At 44.3% G+C, this 19,380-nt stretch overlaps 1 protein-coding gene across 1 annotated transcript; it reads right to left on the reverse strand.

Moving 5' to 3' along the window:
- Positions 1-1,495: 1,495 nt before the first annotated feature.
- Positions 1,496-18,954, reverse strand: GPR132 (G protein-coupled receptor 132). Its single transcript, XM_068160288.1, has 2 exons — positions 18,649-18,954; positions 1,496-2,855 (listed from the first exon to the last, which is right to left on the reverse strand). The coding sequence occupies exon 2, from the start codon at positions 2,829-2,831 to the stop codon at positions 1,749-1,751; it is 1,083 nt and encodes a 360-aa protein (XP_068016389.1). The 5' UTR covers positions 2,832-2,855; positions 18,649-18,954; the 3' UTR covers positions 1,496-1,748.
- Between the last annotated feature and the right edge of the window lie 426 nt (positions 18,955-19,380).

Consider the following 19,380-nt stretch of genomic DNA (forward strand, 5'->3'; position numbering starts at 1 on the left):
ATTGGTTAACCACAAATGTTGACAGTAGGGTATGTGTATGAGAATCTGAACATGTTCCTCCTCAAGAAATTAAAATTTCAACCATAAGAATGCGCCCTACATCGTTCTTCTCAGCTGGTATCTTTGTCAGTACCAATGGATGCCTTTACTAAAGCTCGTGATGCACATGATACCTTTTGTCAGAATGCTAGGGGCCTGCATTGTTCCTTTGGTATCACAATGGATGAAGCATGGGGACTTGTGAGAGCCTGCCCACAGTGCAGTCGCCATTCAGGTCCGGGTCTCGGCCTTGGGGTAAATCCCCGGGGTCTTGGCCAGAATGAGGTATGGAAATGGATGTCACACATGTGGCACGTTTTGGGAGGCTCAAGTACGTCCATGTCACCATTGATACCTTTAGCCATTTCATGTGGGCCTCAGCACTAACTGGTGAAAAGGCAATTCATGTGATAAGGCATCTGACACTGTGTTTTGCTGTAATGGGAGTCCTTAAACAGATAAAAATGGACAATGGCCCAGCATATGCTGGACGCCGAGTTAATAGATTTTTGCAACAATGGAATGTGCAGCACCTCACTGGAATTCCACATTTGTCTACTGGACAAGCTATTGCAGAAAGAGCAAATCAGACATTAAAATGCTGTTTGGAGAAGTTTGACAATGTGTAAGATCCACAATAACAGTTAGGAAGAGTTCTTTTTGTTTTGAACCGTTTGTGTATTTTTGGAGAAGCTTGCTTGGCTAGAAAATCATAATCAATTGTTAAAGACCTTAATCCTTTTGATCAATGGTTTCAGTCTTGGTTTGGAAACATGTCTCCTTGGCTTTTGGGCCTAATCAAAGAAGGTTTACGCTGGATTGGTATTATTTTATTGATTTTGCTTGTTTTGCATATTGCATATGGATGTGTTATGCACAGTGTAAATGAGGTAACATTTCAGGCTTTTCTTGTTTAGAGGAAAAAGGGGGGAATTGTTGAGGAATGGCTTGAATCTCAGGAACATGGTTCTGTGGAACAGCTGCTTGAACAAAGTGTGTAGGCCGTACTCCATCTTGTTGTTTACTGCTCACAGTTAGCTGATATGCTGATGCAGCAAGGTCACCATAGTCTTGTGGCTGTGCTTGCAGCTGAATGTTACAAGATAACAGCATGTAAGACAAAGTGTATGTGAAACAAAGAACTAATTAGAGAGGAGCTTGTGAAATTGCACATAGACCTAACTGCAAGTAGGCTGGATATTATAATGTAACCCTGGACGAATAGCCAATGGAATAATGACATCTGTGCATATTTAGCTGAGATGCTTTATAAGCTGTGCTTTCGACCAATAAAGTTGGAGCTTGCTTATCAATCATATTGATTGTCGCGAGTCCTCCCTCGCCGTCGTCCCGACACTCAGCAACAATTTTTTTTGTCCATATCAGAAGATTAAACTGGTTCTGAATCAGTATGAGGAAAAGAGACAGTAAAAAATAAGTTTTTAAGATACGAATGTGAGTCGAAGTAAATTACTTAGTTTATTCCACATGTCATTAGCAAAGCAATGTTCTCACTAGTGATACTGGTGAACATGCTTTATTGTAGGAGATCAACAGAAACAAGAAATGTCACTCCTGCAGTGCCCTCAAGCAGTTGCTGACCAAGGCACTATGGCAAAACTTCCTATGGATGTCAGCATGCAAAAACTTACATGCAGTCTGCAGCTTGCAGCTGGTGTTGGGAACTTATTTGCGTCAGCAGCTAACTGTTAGCTACCACCTTCTTGGTCTTTGCCACTATTGCAGGTCTTTTGAATATCAGATGAATCTGGTATTTCTTTGTCTTCATCTCTTAGCCTTCCTTCCTGTGATTCTTTTGACATTTTAAATTTTATGCTGTCAGTCTTGTGATTAATGGATGAATTCAGCCTGGTGGTGTTATGTCTCCATCTTCTGAGACTCCTATAAAAGTCTTTTCTGACATTTTCGCTAACCAGCACATAGATGATTGGATCGGCAATGCTGTTTGCAGTGGTTAAACACAGGAACACTGTAAAAGTTGAATATATAACTTTTTCAAATGGACATGAACAATTTTGATGAAACAAAAAGTATATGGATCTTATTATGAGTACCACATGGTATGGAGCAAAGCAGATGAGGAAAATGACAATAATGGTGATAGCCAGGTACTTCACTTTGGCTTTTTGGTGACAAGTCAAGCTGCTGCTTGTTTTTGTAGTTTGGAAAATTTTGTAGTTTGTGAAAATGAGAATTGTGAAAGGTATGGCAAGCCCAAATAGGAATCTGGCAAAGCTGAAAGAAGCCACCTTTATGTCAAGGGGCAAAGTGTCAAAACAGGTGTCCTCATTCTTCATGGTAAATACTGGAATGTGGATTATTGCAACCACAACAAAGAGAAAACACACTATTATGATTGCCCTTTTTTGTTCTCTTTTCCCTCTTGACTCCAGAGCATACACCAGTGCAACGTAACGATCCACAGAAATGCAGCACAAAAGCAGAATGCTGATGTATATGTTGCAGAAAAAAATGAATGCTGTTACTTTGCAAGCTTTGTCACCCATAGTCCACTTGTGCTCATTTTGCACATAGATAATCCAGAGAGGCAAGGTACTTAAATACATCAGCTCACTCAGTGATAAACTGAAAATGTAGATGGCAATTACTATATTCCTTTGGATCTGTACAAATGTAAGCAGGGAAGTTAAAAAATTTGCTGGAAGACCTATGGCAAAAACGATGCTGTAAACAGCAACGAGAAGTGTCTTGCTGTCTTTGTAGGGAATTCCCACACACTTGTTGTTATTTGTGTCCGTACAATTTTCCATTATTTGTTTTCTGGCTGGTGTTTCCTGAGAATCAGAATACAAGATGGAAAGTTAGCATCTGCATCACTTACAAATGTTCAGTAAAGGTTATGGTCCCACAGGTGCCAACAGGACATGTCAGGAACGAGTAGAGTGCTTGTCTTGGGGAAACATCTAAGACAGGCAAGTTTTCTAAGGCCTGCTGATCTCCTGTAGTGTTTCCTGGAAGATGGGTCTGGTTTATTTCCAGGAATAAATGCTTTCCTTCACGTGAAATTTCAGCATCCCTATTCACTAAAACAGGGTATTGGGGACTGGCCCTAAACCAGGCTGCTCCATAAATCACAGAATGACAGAAACATTCGGGTTGGAAAAGACCCTCAGGATCACCAAGTCCAACCGATAACCCTACTTTGCAATGTTCACCCCTGAACCATATCCCCTAGCACCATGTCTAAACGACCTTTAAACACATCCAGGATTGGTGACTCAACCACCTACCTGGACAGCACATTGCAATGCCTGACCACTCTTTCTGTAATTTTTTTTTTCCCTAATGTCAGGTCTAAACCTACCCAATCATAGCTTTAGGTCATTCCTTCTTGTTCTATCACTAATTACCTGTGAGAAGAGACCAGCACCAGCCTCTCCACAAAGTCCTTTCAGGTAGTTGTACAGAGCAATGAGGTCTCCCCTCAGCCTCCTCTTTTCCAAACTAAACAGCCCCAACTCCTTCAGTCACTCCTCATAAGACTTATTTTCCAGGCCCTTTCCCACTTCATTGCCCTCCTCTGCACTCACTCCAGCACCTCCACATCTCTCCTGTATTGAGGTACCCAAAACTGGACACAGTACTCGAGGTGTGGCCTCACCAGAGCAGAGTACAAGGGGACAATCACCTCCCTGGTCCTGCTGGACACAGTATTTTTGATACAAGCCAGGATGCCATTGGCTCTCTTGGCCACCTGGGCACGCTGCTTACTCATATTCAGTTGCTTGTTGATTACAACCCCCAGGTCCCTTTCTGCCAGACAGCTTTCCAGCCACACTTCCCCAGACCTGTAGCGTTGCTTGGTGGTGTTGTGACCCAAGTGCAGGACCTGGCATTTGGCCTTGTTGAAGCTCATCCCATTAACTTTGGCCTATTGATCCAATCTATCCAAGGCCCTCTGTAGCGCCTCCCTTCTCTGGTGCAGATCAACATTCCCACCTAACTTGTTGTCATCTGTGAATTTACTGATGACACACTCTATGTCTTCATCAAGGTCATCAACAAAGATGTTAAACACAAGTGGTCCCAGCACTGTAAGACTGAACTGCTGATCAGTTGGTAAAGTCACTTTCCAGGGCATTAGTTTTCCATTCTCTCTCTCTTTTTTTTTTTTTTTTTCCCTTTTCCAAACTGAGTAATAGGAATTACAAACCATAGACATTTAACAAGCAGACTTCTTAAAGAAGCTATCATTTATGGTTGGCCAGATGGAAGAACCATCTGAAGTGGGTAGTGGCAGTTGTGTCAAAAACTACCCAGCATACAGTAAGCAGAATCTGGCTGCTTGTGTGTACCTCCACACTGTATTACAGCATAGTGGTTCAGCCACAGGTAATTCATACTTCTTCCTCTCAACAAATGGCTGAAGCTGAAGAACATAAACTTGTGGTGCAATAGAATACCTGCCATAGTAAGCCAATGAAACTGGCAGCTACATCTCTTTGATGCCTCAGGGAAGCAATAGGAAATAAAGGCAGGTGGAGGAGGCAAACAAGACCAAAGAAAAGAATATACACATTCAATAAATGGAGGAAAAGAAATGTAATACTTTTTGAACAGGAGTGGTTATGAAAAGTTCCAGCTTTCAAAGATGACCATAAACAAAAGCAGACCTGACATTTAGTTAGTGCTAAGTAGTGCTAGGAGAAGCATTTTTGCAAAGTCAATCTATGATTTCCATGCAGAAGTCTTCTCCATGTGAACAAAGGAATATGGAAGTGGGTACACCATAGTGGTGTGTGCCCTTAAAATTTGTATTTTGCTGCCTTTATGAGTTGAAGGTGCCCAATGTATAACATCCTTGATGAAAAGAGGTCTTGTCTGGCCTAATCTTCTGGGCATTCTCTTACGGGGTGGACACCTGCCTCAGGGAACAACCAGGTAACTCTGCAAGAGTGAGATGTATTGACAGAGACCAAGTCTCTTCAGGCAGAGGAGGGTCATGAGCTTTCCTGGTCCACACTGCATGAGCAATTTCTTTAGGTCTGAGTTCATGCAGGGGAGAAAGTAGCTTTTAGCAGACTCAGAATTTATTTGTTGCTTGTTTGGACCCATGTCAAGCAGACCAAGGGAAAGCAGTCTGCTTCCAGTGGAGTGGGGCTGTCTCTTGCATCTCTGGGACAGTGGACAAGCTGAGGGGGGCATTCTTTCCCTTCCAGTTGGGCAAGAATGGTCCTTGCGGTATCACAAGCAGTTCTACCCTGAACATCTTAGACAGTTTGTGTCATGCAAGATCCCCAGAGCCTGAAGGACAATCAGGTCCCCTGATTTATTTTAGTTACCAGATTATGAGAACAGTGTGAGAAAATGGACACAGGTTGCCTTAGGCTGTGAGACCTTCACAGCTGCACAGTGCTAGCCACAGCCATAAATACCAAGAAGGGATCTCCTGGCCCATGTTGAGAGGTGTTTATTTCTGTCAAGTACCCCAGTGCAGTTAAAGCCCACTCAATGATAGCAGCTTCTGGGTGAAGATGTCCCAGTAAGCCACTAGTCAAAGCAGAGGCAAGTGGTACTTACTGTCCCTGACACCAGGAGCAGAGAAAGCTGGTTCTTGGGGTGAGGATGTTAGGAAGGGGCCTTCACAGAGGAACTGAGAAAGTGCTCTTTGTAGAAGAAGTACACCAGAGGGTGTGACCTTGCTCTGTGACTACCTTCCACTTCCCCTTGTGGCAAACCATCGTCTGCTCATGTGCTCATGCACAGATGAGGGTTAGCTGGCAGTGATCACCATGCTAGCTGGGCCAAAGTGTCTTGTCAAAGGGCCACATCCCTCCATGTCTGAGAATTGGATGGGAGTTCAGTGAGTATGTTGAAGCCCTTTCATGGGAGAACTGAAGTTTCCTTTAATTTCAAACACCACATCTTTAGAATGACTGGAGAAGAGGATGCTAAATGCTGTGTAGGGAAAATGGCATGGTACTCATCAGGGCTGCTTCAGGCTTTCTGTGAGAGATGGTGTAAAGTTCCTTCCCTGGTTTCCTATCAGTGAAAGTGATAGCTGGTGTTAACTGAGAAAACTGATGGTTGTGATAAGGGCTGGTGGTGACTTGAATTTTTGCTGTCTCTGGGCACCTGCCATCTTTGGTGAAGGAGGTGGCATCTTGTCTGTGCCGCCTACTGAACCACTATGTAGAGGGAATAAAAAGGGTGTTTGATTTCAGGGTCAGCAGTGGTTGTCTGCCCAGACCTCACCTGGGATGTGACATATGAGAGCTTGTCCTCAACTCAGTTGCATCTGACTGATGTAAGAGCTGCTGTACATCTGCACACTGGAGAGCATTCTTGGAGACCTCCCATTTTAAGAGAAGTCACAGCAGGTGAATACAATTCCTACATAAGCAGATGGTGACAACCAATGCAGAGACATGGCACAGTTACATGTCATCTTGGTTACTCAGTCTCTGTCTACCTTGCATGCCTTAACAAATAAACCTTCAAGAGCAGTTGAAAGAGCATTCTCATCCCTTTCCCTAGGTTTTGCCTGCTTTCTTGAGCCTGTGTTTCTCTGAATGTTCTCCTTTCTGCAATGCCTGCTGTTTGTGCTTGTTGTGCAAAGGCATGCTTCTCCAGAGGCACCTCTCTCACCAGCAAGCAGCAGGTGATGGTGCAGGTCAGGAAGGAAGTGGTAGAAGAGTTATTCTGTAGACACATTGTTCCCAACGTTTCTTTCTCTTACTTCCTTCTTCACCTCTTCCCTTCTCTGCCCCAAGTCTTCCTGCCTGTGAGTGAACCTCTGGAAGGAGATGCTTAAGTTGCCTGCATGGAGCAGGCTTATTTTCCTTGGCTTTTGATGTATGGCCTAAGCCACGGGGTTAAGGCTGAGCTGAAGAGACCTTCACATTTAAATGACTGTCAGCTGCCAAGCTCAAATCCTCAACTTCTTAGTGTAGCTGTAGGCTTGAGTTTACACTTGCAGAGAAAAGACATGTGCTGAATGCCTCTTCTGAAGGTCTAGCCTGTCAGATCAGGAGCTGGGATCCTTCCCAGCATATAGAATCATAGAATCATTAAGATTGGAAGAGACTTTTGAGATCATCAAGTCCAACCATTAAACCTACTTTACCAAGTCCACCATGAATGGGAGGAAAGTACACTTTCAACCACTCAAGAATCACATCCACACAGCTTTAAAATTCATCCATGGATGGTGACTCAGCCACCTCCCTGGGCAGCCTGTTCCAATGCCTGACAACCCTTTGAACTGAATTTTTTTTCCTACTGTTCAGCCTAAACCTCCTCTGGTGCAGCTTGAGTCCATTCCCTCTTGTTCTATCACTAGGTACCTGGGAGAAGAGACAGTATCTTCTTTGTCCCAGTTCCATATCAGGAAGGAGCAGAGGAGGGCATCTATTTGTTCCACTCTCTCTCCTTCTGGTACTCTACCCTGTCCAGGGAAGAATCTTCTGGCCCTGACCACTGCATCCAGCCCCAGTTTTGAACTTGTCTCTGCTCAGCTCTCCAGGCCTGCAGAAGGGTTTCTTTCTCAAACTGAAGATCAGAAAACAGAGCTCAGCAAACAATTTGTGAAATTTCTCCCCATGACATTGCTCTTCTGCAACTAAATGCACATTTTTATCATCTTCTTTCAAGCTTATTTTGATATTTGGCTCAGCCCAGAAGATTTCTACTTCTGTCTTCTTGTGTGGTGGCTGGGCTGTGATGGATGTATTCTCCCACATCTCTCAAATATGGCATTCATAACTGAGCTGCTTTATTTACAGAGGGAGTTGGTTACCTATGAGCACTTTTTTTGTTGCCACACAATGGTGCAGGACTGGAGCAGGCTAACCTGCATCTCAGATAGTCATTCTAATAAAAAGTAATTACAGAGCTGAAAAAAGCATATACCATTTCAGAGTTCATGTCTAATAATATTTGTGATGAGCAGTTTCAGTGATAGAAGGAGCAGTCTGAGTGATGGAAGCATTGTCTGGAGCGGCAGAACTTAAGAAATTTATCACATCCAGCAATTTTAAAACACTTATAACGGGTCAAACATAGCCATGATGCCAAGGATGAGTGATATCCAAGAACACATTTGTGAGAGGGAAGCTGTTTCAATACATTAGGTTCCTTAGCTGCCTTGTAGCTTTCAGTTGAGCAAAGCCTGCTCTCACCTTTCTGTGACCTATTCTGTCCTGCTAGGGCTTACCAACCATTACAAGGTGTTACCTCAGGTCCTGTGTTTTTTTCATCATCAGCTCAATGCATATCTGACAGCTCTTTGAGGCTTCTTGCTCTGTGAGACTCACTGCACCTGACAAACCATATGCGTGTTTCTCACATTTAAGACATGCAAAACATCTCATTTCCCAGGACAGAAACATCATTGCTGACGGAGGAAGCACCTGAGCACAAATCACTGGAAGAATCCACCAAGGCAGATTTGCTGTGTATCTGCTCTGTATTTACACTCTCCCTTACACCTGCTCTTGGCCTAAGTTATAGCCATCAATATTGGAATAGGTAGGTCTAGCATTTTTAATGTCGTTTTATTATGTTCACACTGTTAGATGAATAGATAATAACATTTCTTACTAAAATGGAGTGACTACATGCTCTCTAGGTCTTAGGGTGAGAAAACGTTGGAAAAGGGCAGGGTGCCTGGAGATGCCCAAATGAAAAGGGTTGTGGATAGAAGCGGCATGATAGATGTGTAATCCCATTTTCTTCTGATGTGATGAGAGAGCAGCCAAAGTGTCTTGCTGCAGACCCACCAACAGGACTGTGAAATCACATTGAGATTGACAGTGGTTTGCTACTCACCTTCTCTTTGATTCAGTGTACCTTACATACCTCATGGCAAGTGGCTTGGATTTATCAGGAGGAATGGAAATTATGAAATCATGAACCTGGGATGCTGTGAGGATGTGGTTTCACATTACAGTTATGACAAAGTAACAGCCTAGCTGTTACTATTTTTTCTCTGTACTTTGTCCCCAACTCTGCAGTGAACATGCACAGAGTGGCAAACTAGCAGAGAGCTTGTCCCCTTTTTTCTATCTGGGTCATCTGCCCACCAGTTGGCCTTTCTGAAGTGGCTTACTAGCATCAATGTAGAACCAGAGCCGGCACAATGGAATTAGTAGTAAGTAGCACATGACCAGGAGTGGAACAGTAAGAGGCAGGTGGAGGGAGAGCTTGTACTGAGAATAGTGCTATGGTAATGTGAGCTGCATAGTCCAACAGTCTATAGAGGCACTGCCAGTCTCTGCTAATTGTTTACGGGTCTTTGTAAACAGGTTACCCAACTGGGCACCTTCTCTGAGGGTTCTGGAAGTCTGGAGCACAGCACTTTGGATAAGCTGTGCATCAGGTCATTGGAGTCATGTAGAAGTGGTCAGCAGCTTTAACCACATCACTCTCTTGAGCTCTTTTTCCTAGAAAATGCTGCTGCTAAGCCCTGAAAAGTGTGTGGACTTTTGTGAGCCTGTCAGCTTAGAGTTTATGTTTTCAGAGTGAAAATAAAGGTGTTCACTGGGTCTGGCCCCTGAATAAAGAAGAAAAGGGTCCTGAAAGGTGTAGAGGCTTGACTAGAAGCTCCTGCTGCTAATTCAGGCCAGTTGCATTAATATGTGATCTTCCCTCAAGAGACTGAAATGTTTCTACTAACATAGATGTAGAGGGAAGTGAAAACTCATGTGAAAATATTTCAATTTCCACCAAAGCAGCTGTTAGGAAAGGTAAAAATGATAATTGCAGATAAAGTTACAGAAAAGAGGGAGAAGTTAAAACAAGTGCTAGAGTTGAACAGAACAGTGGTTGAAAATCTTTGGATTAATTCACCTGAGATATAAATGGACAGAAGAAAAAAAGGGACACAGTGAAATCCATAGCATGAGTAGAATTAGATTGGCAGAGCATATTATTTAATATATTTTAAATGTTCTAATATTTATTTTTTATCTGTCTTCTATGGCAAGGCTGATTATTAATGCTGAAAATGCTGAGGGGATATTGGATATTAAGGGGATATTGAGAGGATATGTGGATATTAAGAAGAATTTTTTAAAAGCACCATGTTTATAATGGCTGAGATTTAAAAAAAAATCAACAATAAACACACATTCCTTCACACCTTCATTCCTGCCCCAAATATTTGGAAAAGATAACAACCTGTATGTTTGGAAGTATAAATCAACTTTCAATGATGTAAGACTTGAGTTTCTTGTGAGAGATTTTGTGTGGTTTTCGTAGTAACATGGAGTACTGTAACTATTTGACACAAGAGTACTGACATGGTGTCAGTCTGAATCATAACTTAGTATCATAAAACTTCAATTCCCAGATATGACAGATACAACACCTACAATACTCATTGCCAGCAATATCACTCCTCTTCAGAACTTGGGCTTCTCTTTCCAATGCAAAACTGACATTACCTGCTTAGAAACTTTATGAACTGTCTGTTAAGATCAATAGAAAGTAAGAATTGCCATGTATTTTTTTTTTTTTTCCTCTGCTGCTCTTGATTGTAGGAAAAATATTTGTGGTATCTTTGTGGTTTAAAAATAGATTATGACCCATTAGCCCAGCAAGTGAGTGAACTGGTTTCTTCTTTTGGGTTTGCTTTCCATTAGTAATAAATCATCAGATTAAGTCAATGCTGTAAGATAGTCTCCGCATACAAAGGAAAATCAGCAATGGCTTCATTTAGTTACCCAGCAGACCAGTAATTTTTATTGACATAAACAAGATAGTGGTGTTTGAAGCTACATAGTTTCAAATATGAATGTAATATATGAATACAGAGATTTGAAGTCATATAATTTCACAGCTCTTCAGAGAACAAAGGATGTTTTAAAGCTCCAGGACTACACTGGGAATCCATCCCGAGTACATCTCTGTCTCAAAATATCTGCCTCAGTCCTAGCTTGATCAAAAGGAAAACGCTGATGGCATTTGGATGCAGAGACAAAAACCATCACACAAAGTAGCTTTAATACTTTGTCAGAAGAAAAAAAATCAGTATGATTCCTGAAAGAGGAAAGTGGCAAGTTGCTTGTATTTGATAGATCTCTATTTGAATTTTACCCTCTTTTGAATGATTGCTGGTGGCTGCAGCCATGGAGAAGAGTCTCAAGAAACAAGATAGACCTCTAAGAATAAACCTTTATTAGAATAAACCAAACCAGGTTGGAAGAGACCTTCAAGATCATCGTGTCCAACCCATCAACCAATCCAACCCACCCAAACAGCTAACCCATGGCACCAAGCACCCCATCAAGTCTCCTTCTGAACACCTTCAATGACGGCGACTCCACCACCTCCCCGGGCAACCCATTCCATAGCGCAATCACTCTTTCTGTATAGAACTTCTTCCTAACATCCAACCTGAACCTCCCCTGGCGCAGCCTGAGACTCTGTCCTCTTGTTCTGGTACTGGGTGCCTGGGAGAAGAGACCATCATCAGCCTGTCTACAACCTCCCTTCAGGTAGTTGCAGAGAGTGATAAGGTCACCCCTGAGTCTCCTCTTCTCCAGGCTAAGCAGCCCCAGCTCCCTCAGCCTCTCCTCATAGGGCTTGTGTTCCAAACCCCTCACCAACTTTGTTGCTCTTCTCTGGACTCGTTCCAGCAAGTCAACATCCTTCCTAAACTGAGGGGCCCAGAACTGGACACAGTACTCGAGGTGTGGCCTAACCAGTGCAGTGTACAGGGGCAGAATGACCTCCCTGCTCCTGCTGGCCACACTGTTCCTGATGCAGGCCAGGATGCCATTGGCCCTCTTGGCTGCCTGGGCACACTGCAGGCTCATGTTAAGCCTACCATCAACCAGCACCCCCAGGTCCCTCTCTGCCTGGCTGCTCTCTAGCCACTCTGACCCCAGCCTGTAGCACTGCATGGGGTTGTTGTGGCCAATGTGCAGAACCCGGCACTTGGATGTGTTAAATCTCATGCCGTTGGACTCTGCCCATCTGTCCAGCCTGTCGAGGTCTCTCTGCAGAGCCTCTCTACTCTCCAGCAGATCAACTCTTGCCCCCAGCTTGGTGTCGTCAGCAAATTTACTGATGATGGACTCAATGCCCTCATCCAGATCATCAATAAAGATGTTAAAGAGCACAGGGCCCAGCACTGATCCTTGGGGCACACCACTAGTGACTGGCTGCCAGCTGGATGTGGCACCATTCACCACCACTCTCTGGGCTCGGCCCTCCAGCCAGTTCCTAACCCATCGCAGTGTGCTCCCGTCCAAGCCATGGGCTGACAGCTTGGCCAGCAGTTTGCTATGGGGGACGGTGTCAAAGGCCTTGCTGAGGTCCAGGTAGACTACAGGCCTCCCCCCATCCACCAGGCGGGTCACCTGATCATAGAAGGAGATCAGGTTGGTCAGGCAGGACCTGCCCTTCCTAAATCCATGCTGGCTAGGCCTGATCCCTTGGCCATCCTGTAAGTGTTGTGTTATTGAACTCAGGATGACCTGTTCCATCCTCTTGCCTGGCACTGAGGTCAGGCTGACAGGCCTGTAATTCCCTGGCTCATCCAACCGGCCCTTCTTATGGATGGGCACCACGTTGGCCAGCTTCCAGTCCTCTGGGACCTCGCCAGTGAGACAGGACTGCTGGAAAATTATGGAGAGTGGCTTGGCCAGCTCATCTGCCAGCTCTCTCAGCACCCTAGGATGAATCCCATCTGGTCCCATGGACTTGTGGGGATCCAAGCTGCTAAGGAGAGTTCCAACCACCGCCTCATGGAACATAGGGAAACTGTGCAGCTCCCTGTCTCCTTCTGCCAGCTCTGCAGGCCAGCTGTCAGGAAGACGTTCTGCCCTTCTAGTAAAAATTGAGGCAAAGAAGGTGTTAAGTATCTCTGCCTTTTCCTTATCCTTGGTTACAATGTTCCCCTCCGTATCCACCAAGGAGTGGAAGTTTTCCTTCCCCTTCCTCTTACTATTAATGTATTTATAGAAGGACTTTTTGTTGTCCTTCACAGTAGAGGCCAGTTTAAGCTCCAAGTGTGCTTTTGCCTCCCTAATTCTCTTCCTACAAGACCTAGCAACATCCTTAAACATTCTGTGGGTTGCCTCCCCTCGCTTCCAAAGGTGATACACCCTCTTTTTTTCCCTCAGTTCCATTAAAAGTTCATGAACCATCCAGGCTGGCCGTCTGCCCCGGCGGCTCATCTTCTGGCACATTGGCACAGCCTGTCCCTGAGCCTTCAACAATTCTTCATTGAAGTAGATCCAGCTCTCCTGGACCCCTTTGTTTTTAAGGGCTTTATCCCAAGGAACCCTCTGAATTAGTTCCTTGAGTAACCCAAAGTCTGCCCTCCAGAAGTCCAGAGTGGAGGTCTTCTTGCCGCCCCTCTTGGCTTGACCAAAAACCGAGAATTCAATTATCTCGTGGTCACTGGACCCCAAACACCCTCCGACCACCACATCGCCCACCAGTCCTTCCCTGTTGGTGAAGAGGAGGTCAAGCATAGCCTTGCCCCTGGTAGGCTCTCGCAGCACCTGGGATAAGAAGCTGTCCTCCATGCATTCTAAAAACCTTCTAGCCTTCTGCTGAACCAAAGCAGGGCATATGCTTGGTTTTGGCCACCAAGTGTAACCACCTGAAGTTCGGGCAGGTTTTTTAGTTACAAGTAAGCACTACTCTGTCAGTGGTCACACTAGTCTCCAACTGTGAGAGCACTGTGGTGAAGCAGGTAATCCCACTGTTGACTAGTGCTGTTACTTAAAAGCTTTGGAGCATTTGTAGGCTGAAAATAGCTGCTGTAAGGAAGCAGCAAGAGCCTGGAATTAGTTATACAGCCTTAATATCTAACTCCTTACTGCAGATATACGTATCTTATTTAAAAAAACCCCAAAAAACAAAGGAAAGAAAGAAAAAGGAAAAAGAATATTGTTGTCAGATAAAAAAGAAGATATTAATCACTGGCTGTTCAGGAGGGGAACTGGCAATCATTTCTGATGAGAGGAAGGGGTTTGCTTTATCTTGTTCATAGATGGGCACTCTCAGTAACTAGGGAATACCTACCTGGGGTTTTTTATATAGATCCACATATCCACTTCCCCCTTCCCACAGTTTGCCACTAAATGTAGTATTTTGCTAAATTAGGAACATATAATTCATATCTGACAAAGGGTTCATCTTAAAATTGTGATCCTTCCATTAACTGGATATCTTAGTGCTGTGTTACACTGCCTGCTGAGGGACTGCAGAAGAGAGACCAATGTCAGGTGGGTAAGAGAAATGTGTAAACAAGAGCTCCTGCTACAGGGTTTAAAACAGGTGAAAACCAGACCCCAAAATCTCCCTGTACTAGTGCACCTTTTTCCCTCGTCTCATGATTTGGAGGCCATGACTCATGATTTTGGGATTTGTGGACCTGGCAAAGTTTCTCAGCTCACCTTGAGAGCGTTTGCTCTTGCAGGGCAGGTTTAGGCTAGATTTAGAAAGGGTCTTAGAGCCTTTTCTGCTTAACTTTTTTATTGTGTGAAGAGTGGCTCCATGGCCAGAAGAGCACTCAGGAACCCCAGACAAGCCATCATAAATTTGAGGCTAAACTATAAGGTCTGTCAAGTCAAAAAGGCTGAGGTCAGCATAGGTTTAGGAGTAGCAGCAGCAGTGAGAGCAGTCCCAAGACCAGTGAGTTTTGTGCTGCAGATTCTCACACTCTTCCTCAAATATCTTCACACATTAAACCTGCAGGCACTTGTGCTTGGTGGCTCCCTAAAGCTATCACAGCTTTAGCTGGTAGTCTTGGCAGCAGGGTGTGTGTGTGTGGGGGGGGTGGATGTGTAGGGGTGTGGTGGTGTGGGAGTGGAGCCAGGGTGCTGGGCAGGGGGTGGTATTTAAATAAGACTTCTGATTTTTGGAAACCTAATTGACCAGCCTTGATTCCTGACTTGTGTCAGAACTACAAAGTCTTGGAAGAGGGAGATGAGAGGGGCATTCCCATGAACAACTTCTCTGTCCTGCCTCAGGGTTCTCCTGGGTGTCAAAGCACAGCTGAGTGCTGGCAGATTTGACACTGAGGATTTACATGTGGATGAATACTGTTCTGGACTTTTGAAAGAGCGGTGTGAGGTATCAGGGAACAGTTCTATCATCCTTTAGAATTTAGAATCTCCCCAACATCTACCTATGTACATCTTCCTCCTTCTTCTTGGCCTTACTCATCCAAGCTTTCAAACAAGAGACTCCTACTGTTAAGAGATACTAGTTGTTTAACTTAAGTAAATAAGTTTTAAATAGAATGAATCACTTTAGAGATGTAATGTTGTGTGCTTTAGTATGCTGTTTGCTTAGCTGTACTCAGCATGAGTAGCTAGATCTGCTGAAGCCTTAGAGGATGCAAGCTGTGATTTTCCTCTAGGGTTTACTGACTATACCTATTTAGTCAAAATAGGGCCTTCAGTTCCAGTGTAAATAAAAATATAAGAAAGCTTTAAAGCTGCAATCATCAACAGCAGTTGCAACTAGTCAAGACAGGGTCGGAGTGGCTGGAGAGCTCCCAAACAGAAAGGGACCTGGGGGTGCTGATCAACAGCCACCTGAATATGAGCCAGCAGTGTGCCCAGGTGGCCAAGAGGGCCAATGACATCCTGGCCTGCATTAGGAATGGTGTGGCCAGCAGGAGCAGGGAAGTCATAGTGCCCCTGTACTCTGCTTTGGTTAGGCCGCACCTTGAGTACTGTGTCCAGTTCTGGGCTCCTCAGTTTAAGAAGGACATCGAAACACTTGAATGTGTCCAGAGAAGGGCAACAAGGCTGGTGAGAGACCTTGAACACAAGCCCTATGAGGAGAGGCTGAGGGAGCTGGGATAGTTTAGCCTGGAGAAGAGGAGGCTCAGGGGTGACCTCATTGCCCTCTACAACTACCTGAAGGGTGGTTGTAGCCGGGAGGGGGTTGGTCTCTTCTCCCAGGCAACCAGCACCAGAACAAGGGGACACAATCTCAAGCTGCGCCAGGGGAGGTTTAGACTCGAGGTGAGGAGGAAGTTCTTCACTGAGCGAGTCATTAGTCATTGGAATGTGCTGCCCGGGGAGGTGGTGGAGTCACCGTCCCTGGAGGTGTTCAAGAGGGGATTGGACGTGGCACTTGGTGCCATGGTCTAGTCATGAGGTCTGTGTTGATAGGTTGGACTTGATGATCCTCAAGGTCCTTTCCAACCTTAGTTATACTGTGATACTGTGATATTGTGATAATGTCCTGCTGCCTGAAGACAGTGAAGGAATACAATAAGGAGTCAGAAGTTATTGGAGGGTGTCAGGCCAGAACCACCATTGGATCAAAGGATGTTCAAGTTCCTATGGAAGCCAGAGAATGCTGTCTCAGGGGACAAGTATCCAGTGCCACCAGGCAGTGGCCCTTGCAGAGAATATTGATTCATAGCTGAAGACAGCTGATGAATTCCCAAATTCACATCTTGTCCCTTTCCTGTGCTGAGACCTGTGTTGCAACTGTGACAGTCACAGGGATCACAATATTGTCCTACCTTCCCAAAATATGGTTGTCCATTTCATCCCTCTGAAATTCTCCAGTACAGCTTAGCTGTACTGAGAAGAGTTAGCAGACAGGATGTTCTCTGCCAGTAGTAGGAAAATACAAAGACAAGTGTTGAGCTTTGACCTTGTGACAGTAGATTTACTCATGGGGGACCTACTGGTCTTGGCACTGACCTTGTGGGTCTGTGGGAGCTACTGTGACATGGGAGTTGCACTGCTGTTTGTAGCATCATCAATAATGAAGAGGTTGCTGAAGGGAAACAGAACAACAACAACAAAACAAAACACCTACAAACAAACAAACAAACAAACAAACAAAAACACCCCAAAAAACCAACTTAAGAAAAAACCCCCTTAAGACTTGAGTTATATGAGCAAAAATTCTCAAAGATTCCTCTTTGCACCTACATATGTCTCTCATACCTCTGTGAGACCACTCATGTCTGCTAAATCTCCAAATCGTCACCTGCAATGTTTTCCAGCTGTTTGCACATTTACCAAATTAATGATCTTATTCTTGGTTGGAACCTATAGAGCCTATGCTGGAAGATATTGATGTAAAATCCCAGCTACCAGATATTCTCCAATGTGTCCTTCTTAGGGATATAAAAATATCATTGTTACTGATAGATGCTGTTCTGAATGTCCCACTCCAGTCGAGCTCTGATCACCTGTGCAGTAATACAATCTACTTAATTTCCTGCTTCAGTTCCAATACTTAGCCATTTCTGCTTATGGCATTCAAGTCTGCAGGAGGATATTTGGTTCTTGGAGAACATTTTTGTCATATGCAAATCAACAGCAGCAGCAAGATCTGAACCTTAGATGTCTTTGGTAGTATGTGTTGTCACTAAATACTCTGCTTTAAAATTAGCCTTGGTTCATGAAAGTAGATAAGATCAAAGCAGTGACAGCCTAAGAGACAGATTCTGTCAAGGCTGATGTGCTCTACAGAGAAAGCAGTTGCAAAGGTGGTGGGATTTCTGCCAGTATGGTGGAATGCTTGGCTACCTTCTCCTCTACTGCTCTATTATAGCCTTGCCATAGGAGGCAGAGATAAGTAAAAAATACTATCTTCTGTATACACTGGCCCCCAAAGGATCCAGTTTAAAGCAATGATTTTTACTCAGTGAGGCACACCCCATCCGAGAGGCAATAATGCGTGGCAGAGTGATGTGAGAATATGGCCTGTCTGCTGAACCCTGCCAGACTGACCCTGGCTCCATGCTGGAGATATGCACAGCAGCTCTGGAGCCAGGAGCAGTGGGACCATTCCCAGATGCTTAGTTTAAGCACCAAGCTGCTCATTGCTAATTGCACCACATGACATGCTGAGAGCACCATGTTTACATGGAGTATCAAGAAAAGGCATGCAGAAATTGAGCTTGTGTGAAGTTCAAGCCCAATGCACAGGTACTAAGTCACAGAAACCTGTCCTCACATTGTGAAGTGCAGCAGTTACTGCAACTGCCACTCCAGCTGCTTTCCTGTTGCACTGCAACTGCAACTGTTAACGGGAGCAAGTAGCATCACCCACTCATAGCTCTCTTCTTCCCTGCTCTCTGCTTTTTCTGATTTGGGAACCACTGACTTACATGCATTTTTGTAGCCTTTTTTACACAAAAATAAAGGAACCTGTCTGGGAGGGCAAAATCATTCTGCACAAAGCTGGAAAGGAAGCTCAGCATTCCTCTTTCTAATACAATTCTATATTCGTGCTCTGTACTCTGCGGTGTTAGTTAAATCTAACCTCACAGCAGCCTGTACCCTGTGAAAAATCCTTCAGTCCTAATTATTTTCTATCCCTGGCAGGGCATAGAATAATTTTGTAGGAGAGGAATAATTTTTTTTAAAAAAGGGAGGGGAATTCATGAGGAAGATGGGTAGCAAAGACTCCATCAGCTGCAATCAACTCTAATAAATACAGATTCAACAATGTTTTATGTCTGTTATATCAACCACAAGGAGATATAGAGTATGGTGAAACATCAACAGAGTTTGCATTTCTGAAGCACAAAACAACAGCATAGAGAAGCAGTAGCCAATGCCAAAGGAAGCAAAAAAACCTGCTAAGTAGAAGCAATGCCTTGCCTGAGGCACAGAAATCACTTACTTGTTTTTTCTCCGGATTTTGCCCAGGAGACGTTGAAGTGCTCTAACTCGTGCTGTACTCACAGGCTGCTCTGTAAGAACTGCAGGAAGTTGCTAACGATACCATGTGCTATTGTAAGTGGTGTGAGCTAAAAGAAAGTAGATTGCTCATGACTTCATCAGTCTCCCAAAGTATGTCACATGTAGCTAAATGCAGACTTATAGATAGGAGGGTGACTGGAATACCCCAGCCTTGAAAATCTGAGTCCTATCATCACTTGAGAAAGTCATTGTAAATCCATGTGGAAGACCTGCTCCTGGAAATATATTGAAAGAGTAGGAAGAGGCAGAAGAAGTTACCATAAAGAGAGGCTAGTCAGAAAGGGGGAAAAAACAAATGGTCAGGACAGGAAAAAGTGCAATTAGCAGCAAAACGGAAGGACCGAAGAGCATTGCTCTAGTGAGTCTGTGTCTAGGTGTAGCCCAGGGACTGTGGGCTATAATGTGTCTAGTGAGCTGAGCACACAGGGTATCAGAGTTCCTGCAACATGGATGCAGTCAGAGATTTTGAACTGTTTTCTAAAGCAGCTTGTTCTCATTGCTGTCTCCCTGTTGCTTTCAAATACAAAATAGTGCCCACACTCTTGCACAACGGACTTGAGATCAGCGGGTGTAGCTGTTGCCTTCCACAAGTCAGTGACTCAGCAACCACACCTGCATTTTAGGAGAGGACTGTGCTTCCTGCCCCTCTGTG

Source organism: Melanerpes formicivorus, unplaced genomic scaffold (assembly GCF_026170545.1).
Source record: "Melanerpes formicivorus ecotype bairdi unplaced genomic scaffold, bMelFor1.0.p_v2 SCAF_48, whole genome shotgun sequence".
NCBI classification, from domain to species: domain Eukaryota; kingdom Metazoa; phylum Chordata; class Aves; order Piciformes; family Picidae; genus Melanerpes; species Melanerpes formicivorus.